Below are 22,512 nucleotides of genomic sequence, written 5' to 3'. Positions count from 1 at the left end.
TGACGTCAGTAGCGCACCTGGCTTGGATATCCCAACTACCTTCGAACCCGTTAGAGATTTTACACAAGTTGAATGCTGAAGATGGACGTCTGTTCTCTGTGTTATTAGTTTTATCAAAATTAATTCATCTTTGAATTTGAAAAAAATGGTGGTTAAATTTTGGTGGTTTAATTCGCACGCTTACATATCTGAAATAAAGGTGGCGCTGTTTAGTTTAGCTATTAGCTATTTATCACTAGATGTCGCTACTACCCGGTGAAACCATTTGGAATTTGATTCGGAATCCTGAATGGAACCAGGGGTGACATCGAGGGGCAATTCACTCCCCATTCAAAGTGAATTGAAAATATTCAATTGAAAAAATACACGAGAAATGCTTCAATACACCTTAATACATTTAATACGCCGAAAATACACTAATGCACTAAAATACGTTACTTCTGGAAGAATTTTTCAATACGTCGAAAATACGCTAATACACAAAAATACGTTAGTACCGGAAATATTTTTCAATGCGTCGATAACAATCCAATTCGTCAAATAATACACTGTTGATACAAGCCATTCAAATATTACATTAATTTCATGCCAAATGAAACTAATTCAGTATATTTCTTATTATGACATAGCGTATGTTTTTTTTCAAGCTAGATTGTTTACTTTTCTTGGAATTGGGACTCCCAGCAAACGGACTCAGAATCGGTGAATCATTAGAATGACAAGTAGGCAGAAATCAATCAGAATTCTTGTTAGTTTGATTCAGAGGAACAATCACATAATCTTTAATGGAAATAAACATCCCGTACATTTGAAAATACTCCCAGGGGACGTGAACATAGGCAAATCCGAAACTTCCTACCAGCATCAGTAGGAAATTTTTGATCAAGAATTCGCTCATTTTATCGACATAAACAATGGTTTAATGTTTACCCTAAATAGTGAAGCTCTAAAATCTTGCAAGTTCGAAGTTTACATTGCGATTGATCATTTTGTTTAGATATATAGGTTGCATTATAAATCAACACTCGTTGGGGGAATAGAATCGAAACCAACGCTCGATGAATTGAGAATGCAAAGCACAAGATTGTACGCAGCTCACCTGGGTTCGATTCCCAACCACGCACATAGGGTTAGAGATTTTTCCACAAGAGATTACTCTAACCAGAAAAGAGGCGAATGACACTAAGGTTAAAACCTCTATAATTAAAATAATAAAAAATAATACAAAACACAAGAATCCGAATTACGAGTCGCATCCGATCAACTTGCAGGAATGAGTTCAGCCATAACTCTAAGTCCAGTTGGAATTCCGGCTGGATTCTGCCAGAATTCAGGCTCTAGTGACACAACCGAGTCTAGTACAACCAGTAGGAATTTCGGCTGATTTTACTTAGGAGCATCTCAATTTTACTGAGAACCATCTCAATTTTTGAAATAAATTTACATAATACTGCAGTGATTAAATATAATACCGCGTTGCTCAAAAATTACCATTGGGTAAGTCTAATTAGAAATTCTAATTCTCTAAATAATAAAATTTGGCATAATGCTTAATTGTTCGTTAATCTTGAAAAGTCACTAGTAATTCCATTTGTACTAATTTTATTATTTGCGTTTATGAAATTATTCTAGTTGCATTCTACAATAACATTTAAACGTCAAAATTCAGTAACATTCGGTTTCAATTGATTATTCAACAAAAATACAATGCGTGCATACAATTGTACGTTTTAGTACACAAATCCATAAGAATTATGAAACAATTCACTAATACGCATAATACATTGCATTTCGTGAACAATACACAAATACGTTTGTAATGCGCTAATACGTAAGAATTATGAAAGAAATAACCAATACTCATCAATACACAAAATACATGTCATTTCGTGAAAAATACACAAATACGTCTCTCAATACGTTAGCCTGAATCGAAAATACTAGAGTGAGTCGCCCCTCGTGTGACATTATGCATCTCGAAACGAAAGGTTTATTGTATGCAAGCTTGTATGAAAAATTCGATTCGAAATGCCCACTGAGAAGTCCAAAAAATTGTTTCAAAATCGTTCAACACGGGTCCAACGATGGACGTTCGTTGAACGGTTATTTGGACGTTGTCCAAATTGGTCCAACGAACGTCCTTCATTGGACAATTTTGAAACCAACCGTTCTTAGAGGGTGGTTCCATAATGTCGCCCCAGTATGGATTCCAGCTCAAATGCAACAACCGATTCTGAAACCGATTGAGTCGGAATCGACTGTTGCATTTGAGTTGGAAACCATACTGACTCCATTCCAGGGGTGCCAACCTTCCAGATTTATCTGGATTCTTCCAGACAATTAACCCTTTCATGCCCAACTTTTTTCTAGTGCATGTAGGGTTTCAAAACTATTTTTATGGGGTCAAGAAACACGAAAAGCCTATTTTCATAAAGAGAGGTGCTTCCATGGCAGTGCTAGAAGCTTGTCAATTTTTACCTTCTAATGCTCAATACAATTCTCCTAAAATAATTACAATAGTCCAATTACGTGGAAAACGTAACCAACTACAGTCTAAATTGATAAGTTTTATCAGTTTTCAATAATATTGCACCATAACGAAGATATATAAAAAAATCATTTTCCGTCGTCAACGTAAACTGTCCCTGGCAGCACTGCTCCATCGGAATCCAACCAGACTAATTGCAATAACTTCAGTTCTAGAGCTGATCCTTGTTACTATTAATGCTCAAATTAAAGGCAATAATCACATTAATGAGCCTTACTTGTTTTTGGGAGCAAATCTCGCCTCAATCAAAAGTTATAGCTGTTTAAAAACGTTGTTGTCCACAAACAACATGGGCATGAATGGGTTAAGCTTCATCCTGACATACAGATTTTTGTTTGTCTGATCCAGATTTCAAGGAATTTGTCCAGATTTATCCAGACACTTTGAATAATAAGTTACAAGAATACATGGTTGATTTTTAAACCACCTTTTGAGCTACAACTTTTCAAAACAAAACTTTTTAGTAAAGCTGGAAACACCATACCCTAATTTTTTCGCCAAAAGTTCGCTAATTTTGTCGAAGCGTCTTGGATTGCAGGAACATACAAATATGTTTCATTATCAATTGCAACATTTCCCGCTTGGAAGAAAAACGGGCAGCCAGCAAAAATCCGTCAGGATTCCGGCAGCTGTCAAAATTATCAAAATGGCGCTGCCAGAATTCAGCTATACTCCTTCCAGTTATGGCAGGCAGATTCGCCTCACCGATTCTGTTTTGTTTATCGTTGTTTCATTTTCGCCGTCCTTAAATCGTCTCCAAATCGCCCACGGAACGCGCCATTTTATCGCCCTTAATTGCCCAATATGAAAATTAAAAATAATGCTTATTTTCGGATTTATTATCTACTCACATATACTTACCAATATACTAGGTAATCACCACCAAATTATAGGAAGAATCAATGGTGAAATTGGTATTGCACTTCAAAACTTATCACAATCTGACGTTCATTAAGACTTTAGCTCAGAGATCCTGTTCTACTATACATACACACTATTCCACAATTTTCCGCATTCACTTGGCTAAATGAAGTGCACTAGACAAACAAAGTGCAAATGAAAACACACCAATTGCTCAAAAAACAATTTTAAGCTTAAACCAAACATGAACTGCCATGTTTGAAAAGCGCGAAAAACAACCAAGTCCATTTCAGCCGCCAGAAAATTTGTCTAAGTATTGAAATTGCCTTTAAATCGCATTTGCAAATTGCATTTGTTCCGAGGGGCAATTAGCACAGGCGAGTTGAGTCAAACGTCAAACTTTTTAAATCGCCTGACCATGTTCGTCCGCATTTTTTTTTTGACAGGGCTGTTTCAAACTGAAATGGGCGTTTTTCGAAAGCATGTATTTGGTGTAGTTCAACAAATACTTCTGTTTACATTTTAAATAGAAACATTGTTGAATCAAAATAAAATTGTTAGATCTAACTGATCCCTTTGTTAAAAATCAACAGAATCTTTGTTTAATTTCAACTAAATTTGAGTTGTTTTCTCCTTTGGTTAATACAAAAGATTTGTTTTTGTTTCTTCGAACTTGTTTGTTTGGTTAAACTTATCATGATTTTGTTGTTTCAAACGATATATTTGTGGAAATAACTGAAAAGCCAACAAATGAATTTGTTGGTAATTTCAACCAACAGTATTGATTAAATCAAACCTGAATTTTGTTTGTCACTATATCAAACGGAAAAATTGTTATTTAAAACCAAAATTTGTTTATTTTTACTATTTTTTTCGGCGTGTAGATATAACAATATTCTGGTTCAAATTCAATAATAATTATTATTGTCTCAGGGCTAATAATATTCATTAATTGATGCCATTCATAATTTTGTTATTTCTACAATAAATTCTAGTTTTGACGTTTTTAGATTTTAATCACATTATCGGTTGAATCAACAATACAATGGTTGAGACGATCGACACTGTGTTATTGATCGAATGATGTGAACACGATTACACAGAGAACAGATGTCCATCTTCAGCATTCAACTTGTGAAAAATCTCTAACGGTTTCGATGGTGGTTTGGATATCTAAACCAGGTGCGCTACTGTCGTCATGTTTTTTTTGTGGCCGAGTGCGACAAAATTGACAACGGTTATTCCTCTACCCAGTCAAACTAGTCCGGAACCGATTCGGACTTCCAGCATGAATTTCAGCTCAAATGCGTCAACCGATAGGGTCGGAATAGGTTGTTTTCTTTGAGCAAGATTCCATGCTGAATCCATCCAGGATTTCGAACCGGTTCCGGAATCGATTTGACGGATAGTTGGGATAGGTTGGTGTGGCGGCGCTAGTGTTTTTCGTATATTAATTCAAATGTTTACACACGCTTTTTTAAATATTTTTGTTCGTTCATGGATGTCTGTTCTCTGTGACGATTAGTTCAACAATATTCTGTTGTTGAAGCAACGATTAATCACAGAGAACAGACGTCCATCTTCAGCATTCAACTTGTGTAAATTCTCTAACGGTTTCGAAGGTAGTTGGGATATCCAAACCAGGTGCGCTACTGTCGTCATGTTTTTGTGTGACTGAGCTCGACAGGATTGACAGCGGTTATTCCTCTACCCAGTCAAACTAGTCCGGGACCGGTTCGGACTTCCAGCATGAATTCCAGCTCAAATGCATCAACCGATAGGGTCGGAATCGGTTATTTTCTTTGAGCAAGATTCCATACTGAATCCATGCAGGATTTCGAACCGATTTCGGAATGACGGGTAGTTGGGATAGGTTGGTTTGGCGGCGCTAGTGTTTATCGTATATTAAATCGAATGTTTACACACGTTTTTTAAATATTTTTTTTTCGATCATGGATGTCTGTTCTCTGTGCCTGTACTGAAAAAGGTAAACTCTGCATTTTACTAATTTGAAGTTCAACTAAACAGTTTGTGGTTACAAGCAGGCCATATTTTTCTGCGTGTACCAAAAATGCGGACCAAAGACTTTTACTAGAGAGATTTTCGATACCTTGACAGATATATACCGAAAGCAAAACAAACATGTTCCGAGACGAAAACAATGGGAACAGGGATACCATGTATATTTTTCATATGTCTTCACATTTCATGAAAAATTTCCATTTGTCCTTACCGACCAGGATTCTGAATCGGTTTTAGCTTTTGAGCCAGAATTCTGCCAGAAATTGGTCAGACAACCGAAACAAATTTGTCTTCAAAATGAAAAACCCGTCTTCACAACCTTTCAAATCGATACAGATATTTCATTAGGGCCTAAGTCGTAATGTACTCAAATGGAGAAAAATCAGTTTCAATATTCGGCGATGCTTTTCTAAATGTAGTTTTTATTGTAGGTATAAATTACTTTATGACCATGTTTTTCCGGAAGCATCTTTGGTTAAACCTTATGACAATATAACAAAGAATTTAATTCCTATGTGCTTTTAGTGGGTAGAAACTAAAAAAATGCTTACGCCCAATTTGCATCCCAGTCGTGATTTCGCCCTTCAGTAACCATCATTTGCGGAAGGGCTACACAGGTACATAATTTTCAGAAGGGCGCGGTAAATGGGCTAAACTGACTCTGTCTTGCTGGGTAGGGCTGGGAAAATGGGCGAGCTTGACAGTATACTTTTTAATAGGGCTCAGCAAATGGGCGCATAGAAACCCAATGTAAATGAAAGGGCGCGTGCATCTTTTTTTCGAATTACATGAAAATATCGAAATATTCGAATGTTTATGTGCAACAACTATCGAGTAGACATGATCATAGTAGATATTGCTTATCATTTATATAATAGAACCGCCGTTTAAAGAATAATTTTGTGAATAACAACCGTACGCCCGGTTCTGTCAAAAAATGTAAGTTTAGCCTTTATATTCTATATGATAAAAAGGGTCTAAATCGAAATCTCGAAGAAAATGCATGTTTCGCCGTTTCGTTTTCTTTAATTATAAATCGAACTGAAAACCATTTTAACTAATTTTCACCTCAATCTTGTAGTATTTTTGTCGCATAATGTCATAATAGCGAAAACGCAGTTTGTTTACATTTGCGATTTAAGCCCTAATGAAAGATCTATGTCGAAATATCTTCAAAGTGAAGACATGTCATGTCTTCACATACACTGAAGATAAAATTCTTAAGATTTTCATAAGTTACTACTTATGAACCTGCACAATTTTGATTCCATAGGACGCTTATGTATTTCATAAACAGTACATGAATTTTACCTTATGGAATTCATAGGCATGTGTTAAGATTATTATAAGGAATAATATGGTGAAAATGCCTTAGTTCAAAACAACATTTTTGGAGCTGGCATCAAATTAGCGCTCGTTTGAAAATAAGTGAAGAATAAAGGTAAGCGTTTGTTTTTGTTTATTGAAAACAAAATTTTATTCCTTATTTTTTGTGTATATTTTGCAGCACCTCGGTCGGCAATCTTGTTACATGATAGAAGCTTGGCCATAGCCGATACTCCTGAAACTATTGGGATTGTAAGCAGGATTTTTTTTCATACTGGAGAAATTAATATGTACGTAAATTTAATCTTATTATAGAATAAATATATGTCGAGCAAAACAAATTAAAATTGTGTTATTATATTTATTTATTGAACCAGCTGCATATGATATATTTATGAACCTCATAAAAATTCTTAATTAAATGTCATATTTGGTTTAATGACTAATAAAAGTATAATCTATGAAAGCTATAAGAATGTCTTAATAAATTCATATATCCGACTTATGAAATTCGTTAGTGACTCAATCGCCTACTTCCCCTCTAAATCATAAGCCAGACTTATGAATTCTATACCTATAATACTTGTAGCGCCAAGTCATAAGTGGTTCTTATAGACTTTTCTACGGCCCTTGTACGTACACGCCACATGACACAAATACTGCATTGTAAATAATCTACACTTTTTTTCGAAGACACATAAGTTTTAAGTTTCATGCCACATTGAGAATTCAAGAACTCTCCATTTGCCCTTTAATAAAATTACACTTGAAAATTAAATATAACACCCGTTGAAATGATCGAATGTTTCACGTTTAAATTTCAAGTGTCAGCGTATTAAATCATAAATGATTTGCCCATGGAATCCATGTTTTTGACAATTGCGGCAACATTAAGTGCCATCGCAATTAAATTTTGGAAGGTAGTGTATTGAATCATAAATGTTTTGCCCATCACTTTGAATGATGTATACACTTTTTTTCGAAGAGATTCGACATATAAGATTAAAGTTCCAAGTTACATTGAAAATTCAATAGCTTTCAATTTGCCCTTCAATCAAATTACACTTGAAAAATAAATGTTCCACTCTATGGCGTGGTCGACAGCCATCACATTTCAATTTTAAGTGTCAGCATATTAAATCAAAAATGTTTTGCCCATGAAATTCATGTTTTCGCAAACTGCGGAGCATTAAGTGTAGAAACACTTAAATAAAAGTTCACTCATCCACATCAATTGGAAGCACATGGCTTTGCGAAACCAGGCAGAACTATTACTAATAATTCAGTATTTCTACCGCATATTTTGGATGGTAAGTGATATGTAGTATATGATTATAAATTAATTACTTTTTTTTTCCTTTTCAAAGAATAATCGTGTTAGCGGAAACTCGGATACAGCCGTTCAGCTTTTCAAATGGACGAAATTATGGAGTTACCTTCAGCAGTGGAGAAATAAATTTTGTTTTAAGATGTCTGCTATTTGTAAGTAGTTTATAAGTTTATAAGCATTTTTTATTCAAATAAAGCAAAAGATTTGATGAAACTAAAATATCTAATGTTTTTAAATCTGTATTCATACGAGAAATTGTTCTCCCCATATAGAAATTACTATTTATACACATGTCTTTCATTAGAAATGGTATAATAATCAAGTTAATGCAGTTGATTACCATATGGATTGCCTTTAATAATCATTTGTCAAACATTTGATTTGATTGTGCCATGCATTTGAAATTTATGTGTTGCATCTATTGGAATTAACGTGTTTCAAGGAAGTATGTTATTAAGTGTCCAACACATAAGATCTAAGTGTTAAAATAGTTGCGGCAAAATTAAGTGTTAAACACTTGAGTTCAATATGTGGATTATTTGCAGTGTACATCACAAGCTGGTGGAAAATAATAAACAAAGACGGCAAAAGTAAATGGGATTGTTTTCAACCAGGAAGCTTCATTAGTGTTCGTGAGACCGGTCGCATAGAACTCAATGGATTTCAATAGTATTTTTTCCTCGGTGTATGGCATCGCTGAATGGGAACACCAGCGACAATCCTAATCTAGTGTTCTGTATCTACTGTTTCACCCAAGTATTGACGGATTGAAGCAGCGCTGATTGCAATATTTTTATTGACAATAGTCCGCTTTAGATTTGCACTAGGATAGGATCCGCCAGCTCTGTCCTCTGTTTTTGAACCAATTCTGAACCAGCTCGTGATTGGACGAAAGTGACATAGGCAAACCTTCGGCTTGGAAACTAAAAGTACTAAAGGGCTGCTTGGAAGTGTTGTCATATTGTGATATCAAACATAAAACGACGATTGTTAACTGTGTTGATTTTTTTGTTTTCTCGAGATACCGCTTTCTTTCTATAACATCCGTCTGTAATTATGAAGTGCAGGCATTATTTGGCAGACGAAATCAAACATATTATCCAGAACTGAAGTTCCCGAGAGATCCGGTAGCGCGGTTATCGTGGATTCTGTTCTGTGTGCGGAATAATGCGGAAATGCCTCTTTTCGAAATCAACAGGCTGTGTAGCGTAAGTATGAAAATATTTTGAACTTTATGTAAAAATTGTCTTTGTTCCAGTACCGAGTAAATTGGAAGTACTGAGCAAACAGGGAGAAAGTTATCCCGGAAGTCGCAACTTACAAAAATGAAGAGGCATGAGGATATTTTTCGTAATGTCCAACAACGAATATATATTATTTTGTTTTGCTGTATTCCGATGGAAAAAAACGTAATGATCGTTTAAATGCGGATATAAAGACTAAATCTTTGATTTTTCTAGAAGCATGAAATTGGTACATAATATAGAATATTTTAATCAGAACAAATATACGACCGAAACAAAACAACTATTTTGGCAACATTGGTCGAGTGGGGGTATGTCGTTTTCAACAGGGATTAGTAAAATGTAAGAAGAAGCCAGCTGGCGGATCCTATCCTAGGATTTGCATTACCGACAGTGTCAAAAAGTATTGCATAAATGGAGCTTCATTGAACAGTATCCTCAAAAATAATTGACGGGTGTCGGCGTGCAACAATTCGAGGAAAAACGAAACCGGTGCCATGGTTGTGGGTGCGTTTCCTGCCGCCAAACTGGGTGTGCTTGCTATGAAGCAAATCTCAAAACCCATTGCAACTCTACTTAAACAACGGGCCAAGAATAGTCCCTTCTTTCGCAAATACGTCTGTATGCCACCGGCTCAGTTCTACAACTGGATGGAGGTCAAAACAAAAATGTGGGCTATGAACCTAGGAAAACCGACCAATGTACCGGTTCTTAACGAAGCAATGGCTATTGAACTGGGAGCAAATCTATTAGGCGAAATAGTGATTTTTGCCATTGGCGCCGGATTACTTTTGTTGGAGTATCAAAGGTATAATTCGTTAATTCTAGAGCGTTTTTTCATTACATCATATCTAACAGAAACCAAACGGAGAAAATCGCGTGCGAAAATTTCCTTGCAACTTTCAAATTTATTTAACAAAGCACACAGAAGGCTATAGCGGGCCTTACACGTTCAATATTTTTTCCAACATTTCATAAGGCATTATATACAATATGCTCATATTGTGCCTTGCAGGATAATCGCTCGATATGCGATTATATGAAAGCTCAATTGAGATAGGCGCGTGACAGCCGCCTATATAAATTTATAGGCAGCTTTTTCCTTGAAGCTTTCGAAAAGCACACAGCTGGCAGAAAAATAAAGCTCAACTGAAATCTGCTTGCGGAGCAACTGCGGCTATATTTGATGCGCCTTTCAGACGCCCGCAATGAGAGATTTTATTATAAGCGCGACAATATTGAGAAAATGAAAAATTACCTCGTACTTTATATTCCCATTTATGAACAGGAGCTTGATTTAAGGACCAAACAACTCAATGTCGTGTTAAATTACCCATTTTTTCCGAATAATATACCAGATTTATTAAAAAAAATGTATCATGAACGATTTTTGCAGATAAATGTTTTGGTCCCTTTTGAAACATCGCACTGGTTTTGTGCCCTCTCCCATAATCCCTTTTCGGCGAGGCGTTAGCTTATAGTGCGTTCGGGTGAGCCCTTTTGTTCACAGCAAATGATTATGTGACGTTTATTTTGATCCCTTTCTTGGTGTTGCGATGTTTTTGTTCCCTTTTCAAGTATAGTCTTTTTCATTAAGAAAAGGGCCCATAAACAAATTTTTCCGTTTTGTTGTTTGGTGTATATGAATTTAATTTTTGAGAGGAAGTGAAAGGGAACATAAGCAAAACAAGTTATTTTGCTTATGTGCCTTTTCGATAATCCATTATTTCGCCAACAGCCAGGCTTCAGAATCGGCTTATTTAAAGTATTTATAAAGCTTTGTTAGTGTCCATTTGAAGTAAGTATTAACCGGAATTGTTTAAGTTTTGTTTATCGGCCCATTTGAAATGTTCTCGTCGAATATGAGGTTTGGCATTGGAAAAACATACTAACTACAGTCGACTTGGAGAAACATCACGACGCAAAACATCACATCTACAAAATACTAGCAAAGCTTTGGTATACTATATGTGACATTTTGACTTAAGATTAAATTAACATATAAAGAGTTATCATTTTTCTCTATTATTTGTGGACGATAAAGAGTCAATGCTTAGCTTTTATTTGGCATAATAAACTCAGTTTGTTTACATTTGTTAGATATTACGTTTTGAATAAACGGTATAGAATTGTCTTATCTAAAAGCGTTTTCGTTTTATTCTTGATGCAACAGCGGTGTAGTGCAAAAATGAGATAAACTGATTACACTCTAGTTTGAGTGTAGTACTGACTACACCAGTGTAGTGCACTGTCCTGTCAGAAACAAAAATGCAATAAATTGCACTGCTATCGTTCGATTAATTCGTTACAATTGCGTTAATCTATTTTTCAGACAAGTGCGGAAAGAGGCCAACAAGGAAGAAATGGTTATTCAAGAGAAGCTTGAACTTCAAGCTACAATAAATGAACTTATATTTCAGGTGCAACGACAAGATACGCAAATTCGGGAAATGGCAAGAGTAGTTGCAGATTTAGGTTTGTAATCAAAGATAGTAATAGCTTGAATTTCAAAATATACGGTGTTGCAGAATCTAAATCATCGTGGAAGCCCAAAATTCTTGCCGATCTAACGAACAAGAAGAGTAGCTCCGAGCAACCTCTTTACATCCCGGATAGGCTAACGTCTACCGCGGACAACAATCAATCTTCCGTCAGTACTAACACTGGACTGGTTAAAAAAGCGTTAAATGTGATTGAAAACGAAGTTTTTTATAGAGTCAACGACTCGCATGAAGACGAAGCAGCAGAAACCGATCGAACGGGTGTCGTCACGAGAGCGCTAATTTATTTGTTGAACAAAACTACTCACAGTAGATAGTTTTGTTGTGGCGGCTGAAATATAACTATTAGGTTCATGTTTTGTATATAGACACCATACAATAAAGTTCGGTGAAGTTCCAATAATAAAGCCTCAACATCATGTTCACGTTGATTCGACCGGCAATTGTTTATCTTAACCAGGCATTGTAATTCTCTCTCACTCACGCGAGAAGTAGCTTATCCGATGCCCAACTTTTCCGAGATAAGATGAGTCGCAAAATTCTCCGTCTCCACAAATAGCGTGAGAATGATTTTCCGGATAAAATTTATTTGACTTTTTCCTTCTCATCGGAGAAGGTGATAAAATTTTAATTTCGTGGAAATCAATTAAAACTTCAAAAAATACACTTAATTGCAAAGAAAAGCGGCAAAGAAGTATGATAGACTTGTTTTTTCGTGTTTTGGAATAACGACAACGAAGCAGCGAACGCAAGAAGGATACCATGATCAACTCATGCACTCATTCTCCGGCTGTTTTATTTATCCGGAGAAATAACACGTTGTATTTATCCGGAGAAGTTGTGTGAGTGCCAATAACTTTTCGTGTGAAAATGTGAGTTTTTATTGTCGCAGTAGCAAACTATCCGGGCGCATTTACTCATATGAGCGATAAATACAATGCCTGAGCACATCAGATCGGCGATAGAGCAATGGAAATACGGCAAGCTTCCCCCAGGTAATACAGGGTAATAATAAAGTGACCAGATGTTTTCAGGACGGATGCGGGACGCTCTGTAGAAACCTATAATAAAATTGTACGTTTCCTAGGGTGACCATATCAGACGAGAAAAAAATCAGGACAGTCGAAATAGTACGGATTCCCCACGCTACCTCTCAATCAACATTGCATTTTCTGCATGTTTCGGGCAGTTAAAAATTTCTGGGGTCTGGCAGGCAGAGCTTCGACAGTAAAAAAGTTCTGGGAGGATTAGCTTTTTCGGATATACATAGGGTGACCATACGTCCTGGTTTCCCAGGACATGTCCTGGTTTTTCAATGACTGTCCTGGTGTCCTGGGAAGTCGAGGAAAACGCTTGATTTGTCCTGATTTTTGCCCTGTAAGCCTAAAATATTTTTCTTTATTGAGTCTTCGCTTTATTTCCTCAGGTTCAGATCGCAGTCTTTTTTAAACTCACAACTTTCTTCTCTTACGTGAAAATTGAAAAGGAAAAGATCAAGCCGTTCGTATGTACATAGCATATTAATGACCTGTAGTCCGTTTACAAGGAAACTTGACAGTCGAACAAATCGAAATGATTCCAGTTGTGGACCAAACTGGTCGCTATCAATAGCGATGAAACAGTTTGTCTTCACATCCCGCACAAGTGAAACAGTCAAATCTACCTACAAGCTGATTGGTGCCTATCGCACAATCAGTCCATATCGTATCAGTGCACAAACAATATTGTATTGTTGCGGAGTGAAATGAGTTTGCCAAATGAAACAAAAGTGCCCGTGCTACGGGATAACACGATTTCGATCAACTTTAATAAAACTCGTGTTAGACCCACAGTTCAGGAAGTGGAGCAATTAGTAAAAGTGAAAATGGAGCTTAATCTCGCTGAAGTTACGTACATTCAGCTACATCACGTTTAAAACTGTGTTTCGATCACGTTTAGAAGCTTAGCACAGGCCGAAAACTTAATTGCAAAGAACAACATGCAACACGAGGTCAAATTTAATAACACCAGAATAAAGATCCCCGTGCATATGGAAAACGGCATGGTGGACGTGCGTATCCACCATTTGTTCTCGCGCACTAAGAAAGATGACATCAAACAAATCATGTCGCAATATCGAGAAGTAGAATCCATTACGAATGACACCTGGAGAATTTTTTTCATCGGCATTCCAAACGCCGTTCGTATTGTGAGGATGCGAGTGACTAAACCAATACCTTCTTACATGACTATCGAATGCAAATCACCGAGGGACGGCGTAACCTATAAGCAAACAACGCTAATCACATATCCCAGGCAGATCCCAATATGCTAATTCTGTAACCATACAGCCCACTACGGAAAAACATGCGCCGAAGCAACTAGTCAAAACTTATCTACTACAGCCAACTCTAACAAGGAGCCAGCGACACCTTCAGATAAACCAAAAACAACGATCCAATTAACCAATAATGCAGGTACAACGACCACGACAACCGCTCCCAAACCAACAACTAACATCGCCAATAAAGAAGAAAATACCGATGAAGACGGATTTACAACAGCGAGCTGCAAGAACAAGAAACAAATAAGAACATCTGATCGTGAACAGCAAGAAAGCAGTACCGATGATGACATGGACGGGAACGATAACGCGAGAGAAGGCAGACTGAATGAACCCCAAGCGGATTCACCGCCAAGGAAAAGGATCTCAACACGCAGCAGCAAACTGCGTCAACAAGATCTGAAAGACCGACATTCTTAGCATTTTATTTTATTATTTTTACTTATTGTAAAAAATTAAAAGAGAAACTGAGAAATTTGTAATCAACGGTAGTTTTTGCAGATGTTTCGATCCTTAATTTCAAATCGAGATATAATGGTTGTCATTAGAGATTGTCAGGTACTTATTTTTAAATCAGGAATAGCGTAGGGAGTTACTTGGGACCGTTTACGTTTCTAGCTTACTTCAATGACGTGTGTTTAGTGTTGATAACTCCTCGCCTGTCATGCACAGATGATTTCGTTTCATCCGCTAAATTCATAATTGCCGATTTCCCCAACAACATTATGTGGCCTTCCCTGATGGCTATGAAGCAAAAACTGTGTGTGTACAAATCTGAAGAAAAGAGCTCGGTGATCGAATTCTCATGAGACTTTTTGGCTGAGCTATGCCTGCCCGAGCCCAGAAATGTATTACTGCAGTAGCTCTGCCTGCAAGAACCTGGAACTTTTTACCTGTCGAAAATCTAGGGAGCAGGCACAATCGATTAAGAGGTGATGGATGTAGGTAGTTCCCTTTGAACTGTCCTGGTTTTTTACTCGCTTGATATGGTCACCCTAGATATACACAAAGGCAGTTCTTGCTACACCACCAGCAGCAAACGTTTCATGCTGAGATCACGGTGTTCCTAAAATCGTTATTGACAGAAAAATGACCATAAATTTGTCATACGGCATTCGAAAGATACAGTATCCAAGCATCTTCTCAGTGAATTTCAAAATGATCCATCGAGGGATTGCAATTTGGAGTTTTATGACACGTTTCATAAGGCTACCAGCAAACACCCACGGGTTTAGTCCTATCTCTACAAACAAAATTTTTTTTGTCTACTTATTTAGTACATGACATTCGAAAGATATAGTAATCAAGTATATCTCCTGCAAGTTTTAAAATATTTCATTGAAGGAATCGAAATTTATAACGGTTTGTATGTGGTATGCGGTCATAGATGGGTTTTCTACCAGACTTCAAGCGTGAATCCATGTTTGTCCATTGACTATTTAGATCGTTTATACGTGCCGCGGTTTTTAAAGGAAAACCTGACCATTTAGTTACATAAATATAATGTACAAAAGCTGTTATTTATATGGCACACTGAAAAAATATGAAAATAGGGTTGGCTACCAAACGTTAAATATAATGTGTAAATTAAAAAGAATGGATAAAAGTCGGAATGTTTACTTCAAAAGGCCATATTTCAATGGTTTGTTGACCGATTCTAATTATTTTTTCATTATTGAACAAGTAGACGTTTCATCGTTAATTTTCATTAAGAATATAAAATAGAGTTGTCTACTTCAAACAATAGACAACATAATTATCCTCAATTATATGTATTATCACTATTTAGTGAATATCTTTGTATTCAAAACGATGACCTATACATTAGTTGAATGCAACGAACGCAAACTACAAATGATGGAAAAATAAAACCATAAATTTAAAAAATATGAGGGTATTTGCTGATTCAGATCAATTTATGTTATGATACGGTTTTTGTTGGAAATTTTGTACAATCGCTGGTTGGGTTGACAGATGTTAAAACTGGTCAAAGGGGATGTTATTAGTACAAGTTCATCTGCTCATATCTCTAACTATTGTCAGTTTTATTGTCGAATTGAACTTATCATGAGAATTTGACATTCAGATGCTTATACAGCAATTGCAATCAACTAGTATATAAAAATGGATAGGCAGCTATTTTTAAAACAAAAATATTTACTAAATAATGATAATACATATAGTTGAGATCAACTATATCGCCTATTTATTGATGTAGATGACTCTGTTTTATATTCTTCTTAATGTAAATTAACAATGAAACGTTTACCTGTTCAATAATGAAAAAAAAAATAATTAGAATCGGTCAACAAACCATTGAAATATGGCCTTTTGAAGTAAACATTCCATTTTATTTTTAGTTTTCACATTATATTTAACGTTTGGTAGACAACCCTATTTTCATATTTTGCAGTGCACCATATAAATAACACCTTTTATACATTATATTTATGTAATTAAATGGTAAGGTAAGGTAAATAGTCAATGGACAAACATGGATTCACGCTTGAAGTCTGGTAGAAAACCCATCTATGACCGCATACCACATCCAAACCGTTATAAATTTCGATTCCTTCAATGAAATATTTTCAAACTTGCAGGGGATATACTTGATTACTATATCTTTCGAATGCCATGTACTAAATAAGTAGACAATTTTTTTTGTTTGTAGAGATAGGACCAAACCCGTGGGTGTTTGCTGGTAGCCTTATGAAACGTGTCATAAAACTTCAAATTGCAATTTCTCTCGAATCCCTCGATGGATCATTTTGAAATTCACTGAGAAGATGCTTGGATACTGTCCCGTATAAATAAATACCATTCCAGAAATCTTCGGAACCATTTCCAAACTATTCGTATAATGCGCACCATATTAGGAATACTACTGATATATTTCACCATTATAATTGAACTGTTATACTACCATACCAATTTTAGTTACCATTTCCAATATCTTCCGTCTATCCTATATTGGAGATTTGTATGCTACATTTTCCTTTGACGCCAGAGGTTAATATTGCTGTGGTGGGCTTTGTTATTCATATATCTGTTTACCCTGCTCCAAAAATCTGTAGTTTAAGATAGTCAAAAATCCTCGTCTAACAATATTACGGAGATAGCTCAATTGGATAAAGTGTCAGTCCACTTAGCGTCAACGAAGCATTCTTCAGAAGATGGCGAGTGCAAAATAATATTTCATCAATCGATAGAATTGAAATGTGAAGGGGAAGAGATTTTTTTCTCCAGCTAATATTTTATGCATCGCTAGACCTAAAATATGCATGCCACTATAATCTGTATGGTTCTTAAATAGTATGTTGTCCAAATGTATATGGAAAACAGCATATTTTGGTATGGTGACTGTTCTTAACAACCCGTTGTTTGTATGGTCGAGTATGGAAAAACGACACTGGTTATGTTCGATATTATACTAGGCAATGGTTAATCTATTGTTGAACGAACCATATTGAAAATGGTTTTGAAACGATTGATGCAATGGTTGGCATATGGTACACATTTATGCGGGGTATCTTTCGAATGCCGTATGACAAATTTATGGTCATTTTTTTGTTAATAACGGTTTTAGGAACACCGTGGAGATGATCTGTGCAGGACCGGCGAGGAGTTCTCAGTACTAAAAACACGACATTGACGTGTCAGAAACATCAGCGATCCCAAGTAGCTTCCCTGCGCTATGCCTGGCAATCTCCAATGACAACTATTATCTCTCGATTTGAGAGCTACCAAACCCACCGGTTACCAAAAATTTCTCCGTTTAATCGATTGTTATATGAAAAGTGGCGGATAGCTTGGTGTAAATAATATCAGATTGAGCCAGAAACAATTGACATCTCTGCGTGAACTTCAAAGAAAACAAAATTCAATTCATGCCTGTCGCGATGAATGAAATGTTTGGTTCGTTTCCCTAGTCATTTGTTCTCCCGACACAGCGTATTCAGGTTCGGACATGTTCGGTTTTAGAAGCAAACTGAATTTTGTTTCTGTCGTGACGCTTAGTGGCCATTTTAAATCAACCGACGCACAACTACAAAATCACGACCGATCGAGTCAAATTTCGCCAACAGAATGATGCTCACGTTCAATCCCAGCGACTGCGACCAGTGTTGCCACAATTAAATCTGTACCGGGAGTTGAAAAATCTTTTTTATCTCTACTCTTCCATAGAAAAATCTGTACCGGATTCTGTACCCAAACAATAACAAGGTTGTTTTATAAATATCATTTTTCTTTTACATATTTTTCATTTGGGGAAATCAAACAAGACATTCTGACTCGGTAATTTGAGCTGGAATTCCGCAAGAAACCAGTTAGAATTTTAGATGAGTGTGACTGGATAAATCCAATATCAGCTCCAGCTCAAATTCTTGCTGCCACTTTTTTGCAGCCAAAGGTGTCCAACAGAGTGGCGGCGAGAAGCTGAGATGGGGCTGATAATATCAAAAGGATGCGAGCAACCTGCTTGCAGGAATTCAAATGGAGCAGGTCAGAGCAAACGTATGCACTCCGAGAAGATTCACTCGGCTTTCACTTAGACATCATCCCTTTGATTTGCTGGAAGCAGGTTTCTCGCATATCGCATTCTAATGTCAGCTTCAGTTCAAGCTCAATCAGTACCAGCTCCACTTCAGATTCTTGCCATCACTGCTGCCTAACTCAACATTTACCTGCTGTTTACTGGGATGCATCGCAAGGTTAAATTTTGTCTGTGGTTAAATTATTTTACCTTGCTGTAATGTAAAAAAAATCTGTACTATTCTGTACTTTTTTACAAAAATCTGTAATCTGTACCGTGCAGAATCTGTACCAAAAATGCTTCAAAAATCTGTACCTTTCCAGATAAATCTGTACTTGTGGCATCACTGACTGCGACCCTTCGCTCGTTCTCTAGTGTTAAGTTACGCTCTCTCCCCAAGTTCGGTCTTATAAGCCCGATTCAGACGATACATCAGCTACGTCGCTGTTCCGTCAGGATAATTCAAATGCGTTTCTCGTGTGCCCGTTCTCAGGTCCCGTACGTCAAAACGTTCCGTTCCGTTGACGTTGTGTATGAATGGTCCATTTATTTGTATCTTATGTAACTAATTCTGACGTTCCTCTGACGGGCTGTACCAGTGACGCAAGCGTGACGTATCGTGTAATTCGTACTTTACAACTCGAATGAGCTATTCCCAAAGCTCAGTGAAAGACGCATGTTGCTGACTAGAACTTCTTCGTCATCGTTATATTGAAATTCTCCCTCAATCTTACGCTCTCTCTATCTCCCGACATCCACACGAAACGTAACCGACGTATGTCACCAAAACAACTCTCCATATTTGAGTTGTATATTCAGGCCCGTAGCCAGGAGTTTATTTCGGGAGGGGCTTAAAAAATTATTGTATAAAGCTTTTTTATTTCGATTATACAGGTTTTAACCTTATGGTTATTCGCCTCTTTTTGGGTTAGAAAATTTCTTTAGAAAAATTTCTAACCCTACATGTGCGGGATTGATGAACGAACCGTGATGAGCTGCGTAAAAGGTAATCAATTTACCAACTACGCTTTACCCGCCCCTGCATAAAGCTTTTAGTTCTAATTACTTCATATTGTCACTAGAAACTAAACGAAATTTTGAAAAGTTCTTAATGAAAACAAAGCCAAATCTAAGACAATCCATGTTCTTTGTCACAAGAAAGGCTATAGTACATCAACGAATTATTGATGTTTAATTTGATTTTTATTATTTATTTTTATTTACAAGTTACAATTTACTCTCGTTGCAACAATGGATATTCTAGAGTTCTCAGTATTTATGCGCTAACCGAATATGACAATCCTTGACGGTGCTGGAAAACGCAAGGTGTTCTAAGCTACACGTTTAAAAGGTGTAGATGACGCTAAATCGAAATGAGTAGAAAAATATCCATAAAATGTTCGATCGAAGAGAATGTCGAAATTTGCACAAAATCTTCTGATTTAGCAAACGAATTGTAGATGGTTCAACTTCTATTTTCTTGATCTGGCGTCCTGTAACTATTACCAGTTCTAATGCATCATGCTAACATAATTTTTTGGCATACCCCAGTTAGGAAGGAGGATCTCTGGTGATCAATAGGATCAAAATATATGGGTCATTCCACGTCTGATTTACAATCAAAATTTGAATTCCTTCCATTTTTTTTCTTGCATTCATTAGTTAAAGTAATTGACACGTATTTTTTATTTTGGCTAAATATGATTTTTTTTCAAGTTATTAGTTTTTGAACTTTTGAAGTTTATAACATTGAACATTTTTCAATCACTTATAACTCGGAAACGATTCGATATATGGAAAAAAATATTAAATAAAAAAGTTGTGAGCTTACTGAAAAAATAGCAATTTCTTTTTGTTATATAACTTATGAAATTTGCAATTGTTTGAAACAAATTGAATTTTTTAAAGTTGGACCAATTTTTTACTTATTATTTTCTTTAAATATTAAAAATCATGTTAAAATAATTGTGCAAAAATTTGGGAGTGGATATCAAAATACTTTGCGAGATATTACAATTATAAACTTAAAACAAAGCAATTTTACACCAAACGCCTAGTGATAGGCCTATTGTAATTGAAATATCTCGTAAAATACTTCGAATTTCTTTCTGAAATTTGTACACAATCTTCTCGATATAATTATAAATTTTTTGAAAAAGCTAAAAAGATTTTTTTGGCTCCACCCTGAAAAAAATTTGTTACTAATATTTGCATAATACATAAATTATTTAACAAAAACAAATATTACAAAAAAAAATCCGCCGAGATCTTCCGAAAACGCAGCTTTTATTATTTAATGCTTTTTTCCAGAAATCTAATAGTTTCTCAGTTATGAGGGAATGAAAAATGTCCAATTCTATTAAATTTATAAAACTTTAAAAAATCACTATATTATTAAAAGTCGATATTTGTATGTATGTGATTTATGGACTCCCAAACGGCTTAACCAATTGCCGTAAAAATTTATGCATAGTAGGAATTTGTTATGGAGCGTGTTTGTGTGCTATTGGTGGGGATTATCTGCCTACAAGAAGGCGCTTCGGAACAAATTATGGTTTCCTCCTATTTCGTTGAAAGTCGCATCAACGTGCGATGGGTATTAGCTAGTACTTTATAAAGTTCAAAAACTCATAACTTGAAAAAAAAAAAGTCAAATTCAGCCAAAGTAAAAAAATCGTGTCTATAATTTTCAGCTAAAGAGTGCAAAAAAATTGAAGGGAACTAAAATTATAGTTGTAAATCGTGGAATGACTCGCATTCTGCAAATTTAAGACTTTTTTAGGGGTATTCTCATGTCAAAAGCAAATATTTTCTAAAGTCCCCCGAAATCAAATTTATTTTGATTACATAACTATATTAAGAAGATTATGTGAAAAATTCAGAATGGAACTCGAAGTGTTACGAGACATTTCAGTTATAACAGGCCTTTCGCTGGGCGTTTAGTGTAAAATTGCCATGTTTTATGTTTATAATTGTAATATCTCGCAAAGAATTCCACTGCCAAATTTTTACACAATCTTTTTAACACGATTTTAATACTTAAATAAAATAATAAATAAAAAATTTGGTCCAGCCTTAAAAAAATTCAATTTGTTTCAAGTAATTGCAAATTTCATAAGTTATATAACAAAAAAATTGTGATTTTTTTTGGTAAGCTTATTTGAAAACGCAACTTTTTTATTTAATATTTTTTTCCATATATCGAGTCGTTTCCGAGTTATCAGTGATTGAAAAATGTTCAATTTTATAGACTTCAAAAGTTCAAAAGCGAATAGCTTGAAAAAAATATAATATTTAGCCAAACCAAAAAATACGTGTCAATTATTTTTAGCTAAAGAATGTAAGAAAACAGTTTGGAAGATGCTTGACGTTTATATTAAGCGCACATTGCTCTAATCTATTACAGAAATTCAATTTGCGTATGATTTAACTAACTTTCTTTATTCAGGCCAATATCTAGCATAAAATGAGTTTTGTTAGATACCATTACTAGCGATAAATGTTAATTTTGGGACAGTTTTTGTACTCAGTTTTCTATGAAACTTCTAATTTTTTATTATACAATTCGTTTACTTGAGTCGGTTCAATGCATTAGCTAAATGAAGCCTTGAGTCTTTAATATATTTCCACGATGTAAACAATGAAAATGATAAAACGCTAATGGTTGTCCAACAGATCTCGTGCGATTGACCTGTTTACTGATTGAGAAATATTTTTCATAACCAACCGCGTCTTGGTGGTCGTTCATATCTATCTTGTACACTTCCGTATTATTATCGTGGTAACTGCTATGGACATGGCAGTTCACGAATATCTGATTTCA

General features: G+C 35.7%; 1 protein-coding gene and 1 long non-coding RNA gene across 3 annotated transcripts in view; both read left to right on the top strand.

Moving 5' to 3' along the window:
• LOC131677986 (uncharacterized) overlaps window positions 1-22,512 on the top strand; it is a 122,362-nt gene that overhangs the window by 63,566 nt on the left and 36,284 nt on the right. The window lies entirely within an intron of this gene.
• LOC131677982 (putative OPA3-like protein CG13603) lies at window positions 9,671-12,239 on the top strand. Its single transcript, XM_058958095.1, has 3 exons — window positions 9,671-10,139; window positions 11,664-11,806; window positions 11,860-12,239. Exons 1-3 carry the CDS (start codon window positions 9,829-9,831, stop codon window positions 12,147-12,149), a joined length of 744 nt encoding a protein of 247 aa, XP_058814078.1. The 5' UTR covers window positions 9,671-9,828; the 3' UTR covers window positions 12,150-12,239.

This window comes from Topomyia yanbarensis, chromosome 1, assembly GCF_030247195.1.
Source record: "Topomyia yanbarensis strain Yona2022 chromosome 1, ASM3024719v1, whole genome shotgun sequence".
Classification (NCBI taxonomy): Eukaryota; Metazoa; Arthropoda; class Insecta; order Diptera; family Culicidae; genus Topomyia; species Topomyia yanbarensis.
The sequence above is the reverse complement of the archived record's forward strand: the minus strand, read 5'-3'. Positions and strand labels throughout refer to the sequence as shown.

Coding starts and splice junctions, on each gene's coding strand:
- LOC131677982 (XM_058958095.1), top strand. CDS start 9,829: ATGGTTGTGGGTGCGTTTCCTGCCGCCAAACTGGGTGTGCTTGCTATG. Junction 10,140..11,663: donor CTTTTGTTGGAGTATCAAAG/GTATAATTCGTT, acceptor TCTATTTTTCAG/ACAAGTGCGGAAAGAGGCCA. Junction 11,807..11,859: donor AAGAGTAGTTGCAGATTTAG/GTTTGTAATCAA, acceptor ACGGTGTTGCAG/AATCTAAATCATCGTGGAAG.